Genomic DNA, 20472 nt, shown 5'->3' with positions numbered 1-20472 from the left:
TTTGGGAGTTGTGGGTCCTGTCCTCCCCACACCCTCATCCACTGACATAGAAGCAGTAATCACACGATTCAAAGTTGGAGTTTACTCCTTATTAGCAAAAACACAATTTCCATAGACTTGGCTGAGGATCAGGCCTAATGAGCACTGGTGGTCTTCCTCCATGAAAATCAGTTGCTGAGACTGACAGTCCTCGCTTCCTCACAGCCATCTAGATCCCCTCCTCTCCAGAGCTTTCCCCAAGGAATCAGAGACTGCGCCTGCATGAAGCCTGACGCTGCTCTGCCCATTTCAGCCCTCTTCTGGTTCTGGGAGATGGGGGGTGGAGGGCAGCTTGTGGCAGCAGAAGGCAGAGACACCCATGACTTTGCACCAGCCTGATTTGTTTCTGCCTCTTGGCCTACCTCCTCTCCTGCTTCCACTTCTGCCTCTTATCCTTATTCTCTGCCAGAAACTCTTCCTGCTCATTGAACCCTGCTACGTCTTCAGCTTCCGACACCTCCTCTTCCCAGTCTCCTCCCCCTGACCACTCATTCTGGTACCATAACCATTCCCCAGGCTCTAAGATTCTTCCCTAGCTGGTTCCTCCCACCACTGCTCTGTATTCAACCAGCCCATGCCCTCCACTCACCTGTGCTGCTGGAACTCTACCAGCAATGACTTCTCTAGCCTCGTTTCATTGGCTATCATGATCTCTGTGACTTGGTCATGCGGTGACCTGGACACGGATTCCGAAGGCAGAGCTGAGTGCTTGGAGGCCTCCAGGTGCCTGTCCCAGCTGTTGCTGCGATCTGAGAAGTGCTGTTCCTCCAGCGGGTGAGGAGGCCCCTCATAAGTCAGAAGACTCCTTGACCTCACTGTACAGAAACAGGTAGGAGGGAGAGGGAATGAAGAACAGAAACCATTTTGGGCACAAAATGCAATGCAAATCCCCTTATGTCAGATCTAGCTCCTTAGGGCAGAGGCAAATCGTAGCTCCCTCTCCTTTTGGAAATAACCGCAGAACCACGAGAGAGATGCTCACTCACCTATAGAGGCTGTATATGACTCTGGCATGGAATGCTGGGATGGTAGCACTGCCTTTGTGATGGAGGACGTGGGACCATAACTTTGGGAAAAGCTGCCAAAAATTATTGCGAAGCATAAAACTACCACCTGGTGGAGGGGGGGGAGGTTGGAGGGAAGACACAGAGACTCAGTTATACTTGATCCAACGAACAGAAATAAAGTCTTACAGCTCAAACATCAAATACAGAGCAGTATCAAAACCAAGAAAATGATGTGTGGTTCAGAGGTGATTTCCTTCCCCAGGCTGCATTAATCATGAGACAGGATGCTTGAAACTAGGAGCGCAGATGCAATCCAGATTCAGCTCCACAGAAGGAGAGACGTTCCACATTAGTATGGCAATGCTGGAAGCTCTGCAGCCATTCCGCTCAGCCGAGCTACTTACTCGCAAAACTCAAAAAGGTAGGAAATCCATCTTGGCTAGACTAGGCTGTGACATGAATTTCAATGTTGTTTCATAACATCGCAGTGGGCACTTCCCAGGCTCCTCGCGACTCAACAGGCACACACAACCGTGAGTTTAAAAAGCAGCCTGACAGGACATGTTGGAAGAGGGAAAGCTCAGGCAGGAAGGGGAGAATTAATAGGAGCTCAAAGTGGGGGCTTGACTGGTAGATGCAGGGACAGCTGCTTAAAAAACAAAAACAACACCAAATTGCCCCTGTTGGATTCATACAGCAAGGACAGGGGGAGAGAAGCACATTTCAGTTTTCACCTGCCAAATAAAGCCAGCCTAGAAGCAAACGACACAGCTCTCTGGGGACAATATGACTTTGCAATGCTGCCGAGGGAATTGCATGGTTGAATGCTCACTGGCCAAAGAAAGCTAGCACATCAGGAAGAAGCACTTTTTAGCTTGAGATGAGAAGTGCAGGGGTTTTTTATGTTAGGCAGAACATATCATATTGGGGAGAAAGAAAAGCATGCAGGAGATCTGTGATTGTTATTTTGGGGCTAGCCCACTGTGCAAAAGTTAAAAAATTGCATTTGTTGCTCTACACACTTCCCCCTTTGGCATAGCCCACCACTGGCATGTGGCCCCTGGGCTAAAAACAGTTCCCTGCCCCTGCGCCCCACCATGATGTAGTTCCTGCTAAACAATGTGACCCATCGATGGCCCAGGGAGGGACCTAAGGAGAAAAGGAATAGGCAGGACTCACCATGAGGCAGGTCCCCGTTTGCGTGCCAGCAGCTTTGCACGAGCGAGACACTTTGCCAGCCACCATGGCTTGGAGCCTCTGCAGTTGCTGCAGGAGTGTTCTGAAAGATGGAGAGTGGCAGAAATCAACATGTGTTGGTCTGGGATTCTGCATTTCATGCACCACTATTATTCTTTGCCCTTTGTCATATTCATACAACGCTTCGAGATTTGTTGGGCCTGCCAATGAAGAGGCACACGCCCAGAACACACAGAGGACTGTTTCTTTTTCTGGGACGCTAGATCGGTTGAACCTGTACAGAGCAGAGGGCTTCTCCAGACAATCTGTTCAATGAGCATTCATTCCTACTACCTTGCACAAAGCTTACATGGAGGTTAAACTATGTCCGGCCTTTCTTGAGCAAGCATCCCAATTCGTTTGGGACTAGGTTGCAAGAGAAGGAGCATCCATCCTGATCTGGTCACAGGGTGTTTGTAAGAACGCAGGAGGAGCCTGCTGGATCAGGCCTATGGCCCACAGCATCCTGTTCCCACAGTGTCCAACCTGATGCCTTTGAAAACCCGTTAATCATGAAACCTCCCCATTAATCATTCACACTTTTCAGGGGATTTCCCCATCACTTTCCTAACTGCAAAAGTCAGATTCTTTTCTAAAGAAGATTTGTTGAACTAGGGCAGGTATGGAAAACCTATGGCCCTCCAGATGCTGCTTAACTACAACTCCCATCATCCTCAACCACTGGCTACATTGACTGGGGCTCATGGGAGTTGTAGGTCAACAGCATATGGAGGGCCACAGGTCCCCACCCCCTGTCCTCAACTGTCTCTGGGTCTCTCCAGACTGTCACTCTTCTGTGAGAGGGATTTAAGCATGTGCCAGGAATTTGGGTTTGAGCAATTACGAGTGGGCTAAAGCTCTCTGTTGACCTGCCACAACAAACCACTTAAAAAAGTATAAAAACAACAACAACTACACACTTTATCTGGCAGCCTGAGGCCCTATAGTTTCACTCACAAGGAAAACAAACATGCATGTTTTCAAGGTGCATGAATTATATTCTACACCATGGATGTGGTATAGAGGTCACTGAATTATCCCTTAAGAATTGGCCATGTTGCTTGGGGCTGATGGGAATTGGGAGTCCAACTGCACACATTCCCCAACCCTCTTCTACACACTTCAGTCCGATCTTTCTTTACATGCTCAAGTTCCAAAATACATCCCCAGAGGTGCCTTTATAGCCAAATGTAAATTTGTGGACCAGAACTCTTTAAAATTATTAATAACCCCTGCCCTAAAAAAAATCTGCTCACCTGCAGCCTCCTATTTTGTAAAATTTAGGTGCCTTTTCTGAATGAAATGAGAGCATACTTTGAGCAGAACAGTTAGTGAGGGAATGCAGTGTTGAATCCATTCCCTAGCTGCCATTTCACAGAACCAAAACACTCCTGCTTACACACACCTACCTTTCTTATGCAAGCATCCCTCTCTCTGTTCTGAAGCCCATGTGGGCAGGATGTTGCTGGAAACTGCAAGAAGGGAGAGTGCCCCTGTTCTCAGGTCCTGCTTATGGGTTTCCCCACAGGCATCTCGTTGGCCACTGTGAGAACAGGATGCTGGACTTGATGGGTCATTGGCCTGATCTTATGTACTTTGTTAGGGACGTGGGTGGCACTGTGGGTTAAACCACAGAGCCTAGGACTTGCCAATCAGAAGGTTGGTGGTTCAAATCCCCGCGACGGGGTGAGCTCCTGTTGCTCGGTCCCTGCTCCTGCCAACCTAGCAGTTCGAAAGCACGTCAAAGTGCAAGTAGATAAATAGTTACCACTCCAGCGGGAAGGTAAATAGCATTTCTGTGTGCTGCTCTGGTTCACCAGAAGCGGCTTAGTCATGCTGGCCACATGACCTGGAAGCTGTACGCCGGCTCCCTTGGCCAATAAAGCGAGATGAGTGCTGCAACCCCAGAGTCGGCCACAACTGGACCTAATAGTCAGAGGTCCCTTTACCTTTATGTATTTTGTTAGGAGTGGCAAATTGCTGGCTGGAGAAGGGGGACAAGAGACCCTGACACATCTCTGCTCAACATTCCTCTGAAGCAGCTTTTCTCTTTATAGAGAAGCCAGAATTAGGGCTCTGTTGCACACTGTGATATGCTTGAGTTGCAGAAACCCCTTGGAGATGGGAAGCTGCCACCATGTAATTGAAAGCAGAGGAGAAAAGGCTCCACAAATATGCCTGCCGTGTTCGCTGCGGGGATCGCTCTTTCTGCCCTCTGGCAAGTATCCCATCCATCACCTAGCATCACCCGACGCCAATTCCCCCTCTCAGCCAGGCCTGACTCTTGGGGAAAGAGACAGGATTCTCTTCTGACTTTGCCTCCAAAGCTCAGGGCAAAGTCAGAGGTGAGACTCTGCCCTTTCCCAAGAGGGCTGTGGTGGTGCGGCGGCAGGATGATCAGTGGAGACCACAAATCATTCCCAGTTTTCCAGTCCAGCCCAAAAGTGGAGACCCTGTAAGCAGGGCTGGGAAACCCTGGAGAGCTGGTGCCAACAGTACTGGGCTAGACCCAGTCTACACAGCTCTGATTCAGCTTAAGTCAGCTTCCTATGTGCACTGTGCTGAATAGGAACATAAGATCAGGCCAACAGCACATCTAGGGCAGCATCCTGTTCTCACAGTGGCCAACCAGATGCCTGTGGGAAGCCTTTTAAAACAGGACTTGAGCACAACAATTATCTCCACACCTGTGATTCCCAGGAACTGGTATTCAGAGGCATAGCTCACTGCCGCAGCATGTGCTATGAACGGAGGAGATTCCAGGTTTAAGCCCTAGCAGCTCCAGGTTAGAAAGGATCAGGTGGCAGGAGAGGGGAAGGACCAAAGGAATAACAAGAAACTGAGATGAGCAGCTCATGTGCCGGGTCATGGCTACTTTACAACTCAGGATAAAACTTCTTTCAAACTTGAACGCTTCATTTGGATATAAAATGTGGTGCTAGGGGAATAAATCAAAGTCAAAAGCCTCGCTCATCTGCAGAGAAAAGACCCTTCTTCAGTTTACTGAAAACAATTCATTTTGGCAGCTATCTACTAAAAATGGAAGGGGTAGGCTGAGTGAGAAAAAGCCATTTAAGAAGTTAAAGAGAGAGAGAGGGCTGGGGAGTAGATGATACACTAAGAGGCCCCAGCAGTGCATCTTACTAAAATTCACAACAGTTTTGATGAAACAAGTACATGCCTAGCTCAAAGAAGTGGGCGGGGGGAGGAGAAAAAAGTAAGAGCATAAAACAGGAACTCTGATGCTGAAAGAAATGGCGATCTTTGCCTGACATACTTAGTGGGTACAATTCAAAGAACTGCCTTCTCCAAAGCAGTGTGTGTGTGTACACACACATTTGCACTTCCCTGGCCAATGAGGGCTCAGCCATTTCACAGCTTTGCCTCCTGCCTTCCATTTAGCTTTATTTTTTCATTGTGCCCCCAGGGTGTGTGGCCATGAGGTGCAAAGTGAAGACTACAGACAGCCCCCGCTCCAAAGACTGACAGTCAACAAACCAGAGGAGTGTAGCCTGCAGGACAGAATTCATGATCACAACTGAGGTGACCCAGGTTCAGAAGTTCACTGGCTGGCCTTTGGCCAGTTATTCTTGGCCTAGCTTAACAGGGATGTTGTGTGGATAAATGGGATAACTCAATCTACTAGCCCATCCATAGGAGGAAAGGAAGGAAATGGTCATAATCAACCACGGTAGCAATGGGGTGGCAAGAGTCAACTGGTAGAAGTGGACAAGGAAAGCCTTTTTAAAGCCTATTGTGGAAGAGAAGGGCAGCTGATTGACAAGGAAAGGGTGGAAGAGCACTTCCAGTCACCGTCATTTTGATTTTCTGCCTTCTTTACATCCACTGTGTTTTGATGCTGAAGGATTGGGCAAAGTCAATGGTTTCTCCACACCCTATTCTAAAGAAAGCAGCCACTTCAGTGCTGAATACCCACCCATTCCAAACCAACGTTCATGCAGCACAGACACCTGATCACCAGAAGGTTTATCAAGCAGTGCTAGCAGAAACCAGGGAGATTTAAAACCTTCATGTTTCATTTAAAATATCAATTGTGTGTTTTCTGGGAAAGCAGAAAACTAAGAAGTTCTGGTTGGTTGGTTGGTTGTTGTTGTTGTTTCTGTCACTGCCCTGTAAATAAATAACTGTACAGTTGTACCTTGGTTCTTGAACTTAATCCATTCCGGAAGTCCGTTTGACTCCTGAAACCGTTCGAAAACCAAGGCGTGGCTGCCAATTGGCTGCAGGAACTTCCTGCACTCAAGCAGAAGCTGCGTTGGACGTTCGGCTTCCGAAAAACATTCACAAACCAGAACACTTACTTCCGGGTTTGCGGCATTCGGGAGCCGATTTGTTCGGCAACTAAGCCATTCGAGAACCAAGGTACCACTGTACACAAGTCAATTATGGCATTTCTACAACTTGGTTTCTGAAGCCCCCTTTACATACCCAGAGAGACCCTTTAAAAGGCAGGTTTACTATTAAATTTAGTTAACAACCAGAAAAAGGACACTGGCACATCAACAAGGAAATGTCCAATTAAGTCTCAAAGCCATAATCTTAAGAGGCAATCTCTTTAATAGGAATGCTGGAAAACGTATCAGATCAATTTCATTCCGCCAAAATGTGCAGCATCCCAGCAACGGCCCCTTCAAAAGGACTTGACACCAACACATTTGAAAAAGAAAAAAGAAAGACCTGTGCTGGGCTGTTTGCCCAGCCATGCACATCTGCAGCAATCCCAAGTGTATCAAATGCCAAATGGAGAGCAGGAGTAGCTAAATTTCTTTTTGGATGGAGGGCTGCGTGCATTCTTGGCCAATCAATTGTTTGCACACAGAAAGGACCAAAAACACTGCAGAACAAACCAAGTCACTTATATCGGATGCTGCCATTGCTAGAAGAGTACAGATTTTTGCAGATTTTAATATGTAACATATTGTCAAACACTGATGAGACAGGGGATGAAAATAGATAAGCATATCTCAGTTGACCAAAGATGGTAAAAATCTCAAGAGCATCTTTATGCTATTTTAATGCAAATGGAGCTGAAGGAAGGTTCACTTGCAAGACATCTGAACCAGCAAACTCCAATCCAAATATTCAATTTAAAAATATTAGAGCAGCCAGTCAGTGAAATAAAAAATATCACCTATCTTTTTACTAATGATTAATATGTTCAGTGTAAGCAAATCAACAAATTACAATGCCTCAATAAAGTCCCCTTTTGCAAAAACTGGAGGAAGGGAAGTTTATTCTCAACTTAAATCCACAAAAGATAATGGCTTGCATTCAACCCAGTGCTAAGGTCAAGGTTGTATCAGTGCAATGATTTTCCTTGCACAATGGAACCTCCCCGCCCCCCCCGTGTGTTGTTCCCTAAATCTCTTTTGGGGGTTTTTCAACCCTCAAGAGCAAATTTGGGGACTGTGCAGAACACACACTGGTGGACGAATTCCCATTCCACTCCTTGCACTGACTTTTGCTAGCGTGGTGGGTTTGTTAAATACGGCCTTTATTCATTATCTTTATCCAACCAAATTCAGAACTACTGTAGCTAGAGTCAAAATGTTGCTTAGGAACCCAAACAAGACCATACCTTCTCAATACAGACGATGAATGTTAAGGCCCAATGCCTTTCAACATGCTTTTCAAGGGAGCACTATCAGCTATATAGCAAGAGTGGGAAACCTGTAGCCTTGCAGACTTTGCTAGACTATTGATTCCATCATCCTTAGCCATGCTGGCTGGGGCCAATGGAAGTCCAAATCCAAATCATCTAGAGGACCACAGGTTCCTCGACCCTGAGCTACTGCTGAGAAACACAGGAAGCTGCCTTCATCTATCAGGGCACACTATACTCGTCTGTCTAGCCCAGCTTTGCCTTGTCTGGCGGACAGGGGCTCTGGAGGAACTCAGGCTGGGGTTCTTCCGCATCACCAGCTGATCCACTCTTAGCTAGAGGTGACAGGATTTGAACCTATTGGCATACAATACTGTTGTAATATGGCTCCTCCTAACTAGCAGGTAAGGGACGCAGGTGGCGCTGTGGGTTAAACCACAGAGCCTAGGACTTGCCAATCAGAAGGTCAGTGGTTCGAATCCCTGTGACGGGGTGATCTCCCATTGCTCGGTCCCTGCTCCTGCCAACCTAGCAGTTCGAAAGCACGTCAAAGTGCAAGTAGATAAATAGGTACCGCTCCGGCGGGAAGGTAAACGGCGTTTCTGTGCGCTGCTCTGGTTTGCCAGAAGCGGCTTAGTCATGCTGGCCACATGACCCGGAAGCTGTACGCCGGCTCCCTCGGCCAATAAAGCGAAATGAGCACCACATCCCCAGAGTCGGTCATGACTGGACCTAATGGTCAAGGGTCCCTTTACCTTTACTTTAACCAGCAGGTAGATAGTGCTTGAGCCTTCTCCCCAGTCATCTAGGCCATTTTTAATTGTTCTCCTGTCCCAGACAGGTTGCACAAACAAAAAGGTTCAGCATAGGGGGAAACAGACCAAAAGGAGGGTGCTTTGCAAGGTATAATCAATGGGTGCAAGAATGGTTAAGCACAATCTGCTTAAGTCTACAATCTGCAAGGCGTTACCCATACCATAACCATGAACTTGGGTAAGAGGAGCTGAGTTTGTTATGGCAACATGCCATTCTGCCTTCAAAAGCACAAAAGCCGTGTGTGGGAGAAGCTTTCTAAACTCCAAGGCTGCCTCCGCGGTACAAGATCCAGAGATTCGGAACACTTGCTATCCAATTAGCAACACACACCAAGTGCCAGTCAGACTTGGAAACCACTGCTGGGTCTTTATCCTCAAAGAGATAATCCGCTCCCAGATGCAGGCACACACTCCAGCGATATCGTCCAACAAATGCATGAGTGCATTCCTTTATCTGGGTGGTTTTTCAAAAAATATTTATGTCAGATTCACTACCCTAGTCCGTCACAGTGCAAGAAGCTGACAGAGCCCAGGTGCATGATCCAGCAAGAGAAGAGACGTTATTGATGGGATTTGCTCGGTCCTGACACCACGTTCCTTTCTCACTGTCAGTGCCTTGATATGCAACACCGCACTGGCCACTTGCCAGCTGCAGGTGTAGACGGTATTGCCCAAATTGCCATATAATTGGTAGCAATGTGCCCGTATGTTTAACACACAAACACACAAACCATATTTCTGAACTAGAGAGTTTGGTGTATTAGTTAACCATGGCAAGGAGCCACTGATATCTTCGTCTTCACTCAACAAATTTCTAACTTCTTATCCTCCCATGAAGTTCTGATTCCACTTTCAGGGCTGTACACCTCAGAGTATCAGTTTCTGGAAATCACAGAGATTAACTGGGCATGTCTCATCCCCCACTGTGGCCGAGGGCCTGATACGACAGAGTTGTATAAAATTTTGCATGGTATGGAGAAAGCCGGTAAAGAGAAGTGTTTCCCCCTCTCTCACGATACTAGAACTGAGAGCCGTTTCATGAAGCTGAACGCTAGAGGATTTAGCTCAGACGAAAGGAAGTGCTTCTTTAAGACGGCACAAAGTTAATTTGTGGAACTCACTGCTGCTAAGTATAGTGGCGGAAAACAACTTGGATTGTTTTGAAAGGGTGTTAAACAAATTCATGAAGAATAAAGCTATAAATGGCTGCTGGCCATGAAGGCTATGTTGTGCCTTCCCTGCTGGAGCTCTGTGCTTCTGAATCGAAGGAGGGGAGAGTGCTATTGTACACAGGCCCTGCTAGGGGTTTCCCATGGCCATCTGGTTGGTGAACTAGATGGGCTCGTCTTTTGCTCTTATTCCACTTCTAGCTTGTAATCTTGCTCATGCAATTGGCGAGTCAATATAGCCAGCTGCTTCTGTTCAAAACATGGCAGAAGTATTAGCTGCGGACCAAAGTGCTTTATAACTCACCTGTTTGTGTTCTCCAGAACTTCTACCTTCTTGCGAAGCTCACTGTTCTCATTTGAGCAGCACTCGACCCTTGGGAACAAGCAGACAAAGAAAGATTAAGCTATTTCCTCGGTTCAGATGGAACAACCAAAGTGGGATATGATTTCTGAACTGCTGCTAGTAAGCAGACAGAAATCTGTCACAATCCTTTAATTCAGAAAAAGGTGACTCTCCCTTGCCACCACAGCAAGAGTGTGTGCATCAATTTTGTAAGCAAGAGTCGCACTGCACACTGGAGGAGGAGATGCTGAGACGCTGGAACAAGAGAAGGAAATAATCTCAGCAGCTTATTCCGCGCCAAATTCTGTTCTGAGCATAGGTATTTCAGACCATGAAAGGGCGGCAATAATACCTCCAAGTGCTTGAACAGCTATAGCTTGTTTTCTTGTGCTAACAATAGCAGTATTTCCATGAGGAGCCACGAGGGGGCATGTGAAACACACACAGCTCCGAGGCTTTGTGGCCATGATGGTTCCTTGCTGGCATCAAAATAAACATGGTGAGAATATAAATCTGGCTTGAATAGAGTCATGCCGCTGGCCCTTCTACCGTATTCAGAAAGGCAGAAGCTCTTCAGGGCCTCAGCGAAGGGGTCTCTGAGCTTTTTATCCCAGAGAGATCCTTTCAGCCAAAGTTAGGAGTCCCTGCATTAAAAACAACAGCTGCTCTACCACTGAGTTATGAAGCCTCCATTTTGTCTACCCCTTCCACAGCTGTCACTGCAATCTTGCTATATTTCCCTCTATTTGCAATGTTCAGGCTGTGAGCACTGTTGCTTATGAAGCCAAAAAAGCAACACCCAGGCACATGAGGGAAGCAGCAGCAGCCTTGGGGGAACCCCAAGCATTTGCAGAAAAAGAAAACGGGGGGGGGGATCCACAAACAGCCCCATGAGGACGTAACATGCTTAAGTCACCATGGAATGCTGGCTGGCTGACTGCTTCTTGGGAAAGAATGGGAACAGAAAACCAGGCAGGAGAGGGAATGGAATGGGGAGGCTGGGATTCTGCATTCCAGAATGCAACTTTCTCTTGTACGGGTCATTCTGGCAAGCTTACTTTTTCTCCAAGCTGTCCATGTATTCTTTCTTTTTCCTCCTGCTCTCCTGGGCAGAGATCTACAGGAGAAATGCAAAGCACCAATTACACACCTAACAGAGGCCATAACTAAAAGAAGAATTAGAACTCAGGAATGGGTAAGGGAAGCAACTTTGGTTTTAAGCTGTAAAATCATGTCACCTTTATTGGGTTTTTTTTAGGGTTGTTAATCAATCATACCAGCTATTGCCAACCAATCTATCTATTATATCAGTTTTTAATCTGTGCATGCTTGCATATGAATAAACCATCGTTTTGAAGGGGGAAAGCACACTGTCTTTCATCTCATATCACACTGGAATGTTGCCCCATGCCACTCCAGGTCCTCCCGACTCTTTCTGGCCCCTCCCACCCAGTCTGGGAGGATGGTGGCCTCGGGACCAAGAACAAGTTTTGGATAAGATAAGACTATGTTTGCTGCAATTTGTATTGGGGTTTTCCCCCCTATTTCTATTGTTAGGCCTTAGTATGAATGATTAGCAGATCGCTCCATCTTGATGTAACACAGAGCTGATTAACAGGAGTTATTTTGCTTGGCCTATTGAAATGTTGTTCTATGACCCTTTAAAAATCTCACGGCGACCCTGTTAAAATTTTGCAGACATGTCTTTCATAATGCTAGCAGATTGCCCTGAAATGTTGTCCTGCTTTATCGTGTTTTGTTCTATATAGGCATTGCAGTGGGCAGATTTTGCCGTGGGAAAATAGTGTAACAAATACCCTGAACAAACACACCGAAGGTGATAACAGAGTTCCTTGGTATGAGAAACAAAACAGGGCCAACATTATCTGGCGCTTGGCCAACCCCACAGGCTCAGTGGAAGGAAGGCTGCCAGGACTTGGAGCCGGCTGGTCCTTCTCACTGCTGTCTGCTCACTTGACCTCTGAGTGAGCAAGCAATAGCAGGAGCAAGACGGAACAGCAGCCTCACCTTCTGGGTCCAGAGAAAGGCAGCAAGAAAACTGGTGCCGTCAACAGTAGCAGACTTGCCCAGAGAAGGTGGTTCACCAGGAGCATCTTGCCCAAGTCCTCCCTCCCCCGACAAAAAAACCCCCAACAACCCTGAATATAAGTCCAAGTTGTTTAATAGCAACTCCTACCTTGTTTTTTATTTTCCTGCGGATCTTCTTCAGTGCTTTTTCTTCTGCTTTTGTTAGGGGCAGTTTGGTAGGGATAGGGTACCCTTCTGCGATCAGGGTCCTCTTCTCCTCCTCTGTCAAGATCAGGGGACCTGTGCCCTGCAATTTCTACGGCAAACACAAAGACAATCGATTAGAGCGAAGGGGGAGGATGAGGAAAATAAGGTTCTTAAATATTCACAGGAACTGCAGTCTCAGATCAAAGGCTTCTGTCACAATTGTATTCGTAACAGTGAACTCAAGTGCTGGCAATATGCATGTAAAGAGCTCCAGAAAACACTGAAATGGGGATCTATTTTCCAAAGGTGTGTTGCTCTAAAGGCTGCTGCTCTAAAAAGTCCATTTTTCTATGTGTAATATACTAAGCAGAGCCTTGAAAGCCACCTGTTACAGGTGCTGAAATGTGGGGTCTCCTGTGCCATTGTCAACTGGGCTAGATTACCTCTGAGGTTTCCTTCCAACTTTGTACATAATAATAATACTATGGACCCACTGGAAACTGGAAACCACTGAGCTTGCTTTGCTGGTTCTGTCCTTCCAGCTCTTTGGGTTCTACAGATCTACTGCTCTACTGCTTAGGAGAGATTCTGCTGTTGCATTCATCATCAACTTCCCAGCCTCTGGAACAGACTCTTTCCCATGCCAACATATCCAGGACTGACCGTTTAGACAGAACTGCATCCACAAACCCTGTTTTTCTTTCCTGTAAAAAGGTGGGGGCCATTGTGGCCTAAGAGTCTACACTCACCTTCCAGGTATTGTTGCTGAACTCGTAACTCCCACCACCTCTGACCACTGGCCACATAAGTTGGGATTGGTAGGAGTTGGGAGTCCAAAAGCATGTGGAAGGAAAAGTTTTCAGTCCCTCAAGTGTGCTGAAGTTTCATTTCTGAACAGAAGTACCCAAATGCAAAGACTGTCTTAAATAAGGGAAGGGCAGGAGCTCAGTTGAAGAGTATCTCATTTACATACAGAAGGTCCCCATTTCAAACCCCTGTGTCTTCAGCTACGGCTGGGATATTTTCCTGTCTGAGATCCTAGAGAGCTGCTGCAAGTCAGCCTGTGCAGACCAGGGTTTCCCAAACCTGGGTCTCCAAGTTTCTGTACAACTCCTATCATCCCTAGTTCACAGGGTCATGGATGATGGGAATTGTAGTCCAAAAACAAGCTGGGGACCCAGGTTTGGGAAACCCTGGTGTAGACAACTTTACGCTGTAAAGTCTAATCGCCTGACTAGGTATAAGGCAAGCAGAGAGACCAATTGAGCTGCAGAGCCACAACTTTCTTTGCAAATAAGAAGCCCATTTTCACCTTTCTGCAGCAAGTCAGATGTCAATTTCCAGGACCAATTTTTCATGTGCTAGTGGTCACTCGGTGTCGCGACTTTTGCACCCTCCAGTGATACCTGGTATCAATGAGAGAACTAGCCTTCATCTGCTAAAACAAACCAACCTTGTTCTTGGAACAGGAGGAATTTTGAACGAGATTTCCATTGTAATATACAGTCAGAGTGATGACAGTAAAATATAGCGAATCAAACACATGGCATTCATTAAGAGAGAGAGAGAACTGTCCCCTACGTGTGGTGCCGTTAAGAGAGGGGAATTGGTGAGCGCGGAAGCCGTGTGCGAGGTCACTTTAGCCGTGGCTTGTAACTGTTTGGGACTTGATGGGGGGAGGGACCTGGTTGGGCTCTGGCCGCCCTCTGAGTCACTTCCGTGGCTGCTGGGAGGGGTCGGAGGCATGTGCAGGGTGTCCATTGCTGCAAGAGACAGAAGATGGAGAAAGGAGCAAGGGAGACAAACAGAAAGTGTGTCTTAGAGCATTGGAAAAAATGGTGGACCAGCTCTGATGCAACTTTCCCAAACTGATAAGACAAAAAAAGCCTTGCCCCCCCCCCTTCCCTCACATGCTTGGCTTATTAAATCACAGTTCCCATGGCATCAGAACCAGGAAGTTAGGACTAAAGCACTGCTTACAAAATAGGATCTACGTAGGGCTACCTTTGAAAGTGACCCAGAAACTGCAATCAATCCAGAATGCGGCAGCTAGACTGGTGACTGGGAGTGGCAGCCAGGACCACATAACACCGGTCCTGAGAGATCTGCATTGGCTCCCAGTACGTTTCCGAGCACAATTCAAAGTGTTGGTGCTGACCTTTAAAACCCTAAACAGCCTCGGTCCTGTATACCTGAAGGAGTGTCTCCACCCCCCATCGTTCAGCCCGGACACTGAGGTCCAGCACCGAGGGCCTTCTGACGGTTCCCTCATTGCAAGAAGTGAGGTTACAGGGAACCAGGCAGAGGGCTTTCTCGGTAGTGGTGCCCATCCTGTGGAACACCCTCCCTTCAGATGTGAAGGAAATAAGCAGCTATCCTATCTTTAATAGACATCTGAAGGCAGCCCTGTTTAGGGAAGTTTTTAATATTTAATGCTGTATTTTTTAATACTCGATTGGGAGCCGCCCAGAGTGGCTGTGGAAACTCAGCCAGATGGGTGGGGTATAAATAAATTATCATCATCATCATCATCATCATCATCATCAGAGCCTAGACTGAAAGCTTTGCTTCAACCATGGTTTCCAGGTTTGCAGATCACAGGAAATGGCAGTTTTAACAAAGCACAGTATCTTTCTTCAAGTCAGGCCAATGAGGAAACCGGAGGCTGCTATGTCTAAGACCAGTATATCTTTGTTGGCATCTGTCTGTCGAGAGACAATGCAGCACGCCTCCAGGGGTGAAGTCAAACAGCTCTGTTAGCAGCACTAAAGGACTACAGTTCCCATCATCCCTGACCACTGGAATGATAGGAGTTGTAGTCCAACAACAGCTGAGGGCCCAAGCCTCTTCTCCCTTGCTGCCCATCATGTGGAGAGAAATCAGCGGTACAAAACAAACCTTCCTTGGAAGAAAGGTTCAGGAACTGGTCCACTTCATGCGGCTCCAGTTTGATCTCTGGAAAAGCTTTGTGACTCAGCGGCTTGGTCTAAAAAGACGAAAGGGTTGAAAGAGACATCAGACTTTCGGGAGAGAACCCACCTTCTTTCCAGTTTCATAATTTGTTAATTCAGACGAGCAAGATAATCAGCATAGAACGAGGCAGCCGTGCATCCCATTTTACAGAAAACAGACCTTTAAAGTCTTCTTTAAGGAACCCTACGAAAGGGGAACAGCAGGAGCCTGGAGGTTGCATCAGGAAAGCAGACTGAGCATTCACACAGGCCGCCTGGTTACAGTCTTCCTCACCATGGAGAGACGGACTGTGTTTCTACTTAAATTATAGCAATGCTTTATCAATTTGCCTCTGCAAAATAGATACATATTCATGCCTGCAAATGATATGCAAGTCCACACCCTCTTATGCGGCAGTGCATTTCTACTGGCCTAAATGGCCAACCTACCATGGAAAGGACTGTGGCAGGGGCAGCTCTATAAAGCCTGCCTGCCTTGGAGGTGGGGCTGCCCCAGGGGGGTTACCACCAAAGGGGCAATACCAAAGTGCACTGTCCTTTTGGAGGTAGCCCCCATGTGCTAAACTTATGGTTTTCATGGGGATAGGGTTTTAACTTGGGGGGGGGTGTTGTTCAATGGAGGAGGGATTAATTTGTATTTTGCATTTCTTTCTCTTTTTTTGTTTCCTAAGGCTGATTAATATTCTACAGCCTTTTAAATGTGTCTGTGTGTGTGGCAGTATTGTTTTGTTGTTTTTAACTACTTACTGGTGCTTTTACCTTGCACAGTGGCACCTTGTTTTGAGTCTGGGATCCGTTCCGAAGCCCTGGACACTCAACACAAAGGACACTCGACAAAGCGCCGCTCTGCGCACGCACGTGGAGCAGTTTGCGCTTCTGCACATGCGCAAGGGCAAACCCGGAAGTAACTCGTTCTGGTACTTCCAGGTGTGCCGCAGACGTCCGCCGAAATGGATGCTGGATGGGGCGGACTTATACAGAGGTACCACTCTGTATCCTGCTTTTATCCTGCTAACCACACTGAGATCTCGTGATGAAGGGTGGTATATAAATCTAATAGATAATGAATAATACTTCTCCAACCAACTCGGATGAAAGTATAGACAGAAACCATGAGATGCCGAAGAGTCCTTGTGGCAACTCCCTTCTGCAGGGATGCAGAACTAGGCAAGGGCAGTGTCATACTCTATGAAACCAAGTCCTCCCCCCATTCAGCAAAGCAGGTTACCATTTGTACAGAAAAGTGAACCACTGCCTAAAACAAGCAGGTCTCCACTTCTGAATGCTCTCATTTCGCCCCCCCCCCCCAATCATTTGTAACCCACCTTCACTTTGAGGCTCTCAAGGTGGTTCATAGGGTTCACCCCCTCCCCATTTTATTCAGTCGACAACCCTGAGAGATGACTGGACCAGGGGGGATTTGAACCCAGGTCTCCCGGGCCCTGGTCCAACACTTTAACCACTACATTACACCTCAATAGCCAACGACACCATCCGTGTCAAGCCAGTTAAGCCATCATGAAGAGAAGTAACCCCAAACAGTACCATGCCATCGTCTTGCATCTGAGGCTCTTCAGCCTCCAGACTTGCGGGGCTGGATGTGGAGGTGAGGCTGACCGAGGGAGCAAGGCCTGGTGCATCTCCCGTGGTAGGTTCTGTCTTGATGGTTGCTGAAGACAACTCTGAGCCCAGACACCAGTTGTCATTTTCCAAGTCTGCTGGAAAAGGGATTGAGCGGCGGGGGAAGGAGAGAGAGAGAGAGAGGCACAGGCATATATTAAGAACCAGCAGTCGGAACCGGCAAGACTTTCGCAGAAATGAAAGGGGAGAAAGAAGCTCACAAAAGCAAACCCCAGCCAAGGACAGGAAGCCTGGAGAGAAAGCATTTAACTCATTAAGCAAAGTCTTTCTACCCTCCCCTTCCAGGCTATTACTTCATACGGAAACCTGGGGCTTTAAACGGTAGCCTAAGCATAGCCCTGGGGTGAAGGTGGATTGGCGGAAGACAGAAAATGAGGTAATTACTGAACGCTGCAAGCAGAAGCCGCAAACAAGACTAAACAAGCCATTAGACAAAGCAGCCGGGGGTCCACACATGCCAACAGAACCCGGCTGCCGCTGGCATTGTGCCTTCTTTGCATCAGCTCCCAAGATCTGAGCAGAAACCACTTCCAAAAGGCAAGACCCGCTTTGTTCTCTGGAAAACGAGGTCCTCACACCAACAGAGTTTAACATATCAGTGATCACTGGGATAATGTCAGGTTGGGAAACCTGTGGCATTCCATAGGTCGTTGGAATCCAGCTCCCAGCAGACCCACCCAGAGTGGACAACCATCGGGAGTGATGGGAGTTGTAGTCTTGCAACATCTGGGAAGGCTGCAGCCTCCTCAACCACCATAGATTGTCTCGACTCAGAGCATTCTGGTAGCCTTTCCATCTATCAAGGTGAGCAGGCACTGGAACCCTCATCCCCCATGGCTTTTTGCCAGAACGTATCACCCAGAAGCTGCATCGGAGGCAGTATACATGTTGTTATCTTTGCCAACGACGCCTCTTCAGCAGAAATGAGATACGCAGAAGATCTCGGCTCAGGGAAATACTTATTGCAGCAGAATGCAATTACCACGCACTTTGGCCACGAAGACAGAAGAAGAGTGGAAATCAAGAGCGAAAGAGCCCTGCGGCCTGCTGCTCCGGGGGCCTTCAAAATGAGCAGCAACGAGGAAGGAAGGAAGGAGGGAGGGAGCGACTGCGTCGGCCTGATGCTAGTAATTACTTTGTGGTGTAATCTTAACCTCCCCTGCTGGCAAAGGAAGATGTAATTTGAATAACGATAGGCCAGGCCAAAAAGATTACAAGCAAAAATAAATATGTATACATCCTGTAATTAGACACTTCAAAACAGTAATCCAAGCTCTGCCAAGAAGAATAACTGTATAATGAATGGTAACCATAATTTTTATATATAGAATCTATGCTCAAGAGATTCTTGGTGCGCAAACACACTCACACACACAAACTCCTTGAAGAGCCGATTGTACTGTATATCAAACCCATGGCATACGTTACGCTCTTTAATAAGTTAGCTGTATTTCCTTTGATATATATGCATGTTGTTCCTCCATAAGTCCTTCCAAAGAGGGCTTTCAGTTTCCTAAGTATGAAGTCCATATCTTGCTTTATAACTTGACCTTGCATTTCTGCAATGCTGTACATTTAGTTTTCTAAAGGAATACCAGTCTTTAATGCCCTCCAATGCAATATAAATCAATGGTGTGCAAATTAGTTTAGAAAAGAACACCCTGTTACCACGTAAGCAGCAACAGGCAGCAGGTGTTTAATTCTATATCCAATAAACGTGGTGCTTCAGGACTCCATGTAAGAGTCTTGCTCGTCCTTGGAGGTTTATGTGCAAGGCAGAGAAGGCAAGAAACGTTTATTCTTTCCTATAACTTCCTTCCCCTCCCCTCATGCACACCGCAAAAGGAGCCCTGTTCACAAGAGGCAGGTTATGCGACAACTGTTCCCTTGCTCAGGATACGTGCTCATGACGCTTTGCTAAAGAGTTGGCTTACATTGGCAATATGGACCATTAATATTCCTGCATTGAGGGGTGGACTAGACCCTTGGGAGCACCTGATTTGATGATTCCACTAAATCTGAGCTCAACATCTCTCCAGGGTCTTAGGCACAGGCCTTTCTCCACAGACCTAACTATAGGGCAAGGTGGGCATCTTGGGCAGATGTTGCCTGGTCTAAACAAATCGAAACCAGGGAGGAAAGTCCACTCCTTTCTCCTGCACAAGCCATGCTTAAATGAGAGCTATGCAAGAATCCTGCTTTAACTGCTTATGAAGAAAAAGGTCCTGATGGATTCCCCCCCCCCCATTTGAAGTTATGGGTAAGGATGCTGCTGATGTCCTCTGCCTTCAGCAGCATCATGTATTGGACCAGCTCTGACTCACCTGAGCTCCTTTCAACCACAGATGTTGATATATTAAAAACATGCACCTTACACACCCAAACACTCGCGACATTCCGCAGAAGATGACAACCTGAAAATACCATCCAATGAGGAGATCCGTCCACAACATGGCTGTCAACTTTTCCCTTTTCTTGCGAGGAATCCTATTCGGAATAAGGGAATTTCCCTTAAAAAAAGGAAAGCATTGACAGCTATGCTCCACAATGTCAGAACTGAGCTTCAGTGTGGTGGCACCTACTCTTTGGAACTTCTTCCCATTGCATCCCTGCCACACACAGTCTTTGTTGTGTTTTTGTGCCTGTCTGAGATTTTTCCTTTTCAGCAACAAGCCTTCCAAGATGAGACTTTTATCCCCGTTAGCATCTGAATCTGTTTGGAATTGTTTTTATACATGCAATAGTTTTGGTTTTTATACAGGCAGCCGCTTTTATTGTACTGTGATATTGCTTCAAGTGGCTTTACAGGAAGCTATTCATAAATGAAATTAATAATAATATTACTGTGCCAGTTACAGTGTTTGAGGCCTCCCTGTGCCATACCATGCAGCGTCTTCACTCAACATGCCAAGGCAGACAAAAATCCCTTTGTGCTGCTTCTGCCATGCTAGCCTCGCCCCTCTGTTCTGCCAGGTGAGAGGCTGCATTCATCTATAAATAGTTTCTTTGAGCGGCTGTCCAGGGGCAGGGGTTTCTTCCCCACCCACGCACCCTCTCCCTTCCTTCTGCTCCAGCTACCACCACAGATAATGAAAGACAAGCTGCTGGCTTGCTCCTGACAAAGGCACCACTGTGCAGCAACCAAACACTGGAACCTTATTCCAGAGAGGCAGTGTGGAATGATTAAACAGAGAGGGGAAGGAAGGTGGAGCTCAAGTGCATGGGTGAAATGATCACTTTTAAAAGGAAAGAATCACCAATTCAACTGACAAGACCAAGGCTCCATTTTTGCCAGGGTTTGGTCTCAGAACCTGATTTCCCCATAGCAGAGCTGCTTCTTTAAGCATGCAAAAATAAAATGAAACTTATTTGAAAACAAGTTTTTTTAAAAA

General features: G+C 46.9%; 1 protein-coding gene across 2 annotated transcripts in view; it reads right to left on the bottom strand.

Annotated features, from left to right (window-relative positions):
- Window positions 1-20472, bottom strand: part of CREB3L2 (cAMP responsive element binding protein 3 like 2) — a 72358-nt gene that overhangs the window by 4750 nt on the left and 47136 nt on the right. Inside the window, exons 3-11 of one of the 2 annotated variants that reach the window (XM_083572361.1) lie at window positions 16985-17154; window positions 15366-15453; window positions 14049-14230; window positions 12430-12576; window positions 11291-11349; window positions 10194-10262; window positions 2226-2325; window positions 1026-1152; window positions 629-854 (exon numbers count right to left, since the gene is read on the bottom strand). In XM_083572361.1, coding sequence (XP_083428487.1) covers window positions 629-854; window positions 1026-1152; window positions 2226-2325; window positions 10194-10262; window positions 11291-11349; window positions 12430-12576; window positions 14049-14230; window positions 15366-15453; window positions 16985-17154 — 1168 coding nt within the window. Of the gene's footprint in view, window positions 1-628; window positions 855-1025; window positions 1153-2225; window positions 2326-10193; window positions 10263-11290; window positions 11350-12429; window positions 12577-14048; window positions 14231-15365; window positions 15454-16984; window positions 17158-20472 lie in introns of both variants that reach the window. The other variant, XM_083572360.1, reaches the window with a different exon arrangement.

Source organism: Podarcis filfolensis, assembly GCF_964270895.1.
Source record: "Podarcis filfolensis genome assembly, chromosome: 10".
In the NCBI taxonomy this organism is placed as follows: Eukaryota; Metazoa; Chordata; class Lepidosauria; order Squamata; family Lacertidae; genus Podarcis; species Podarcis filfolensis.
This window is presented reverse-complemented; position numbering and strand designations above follow the sequence as displayed.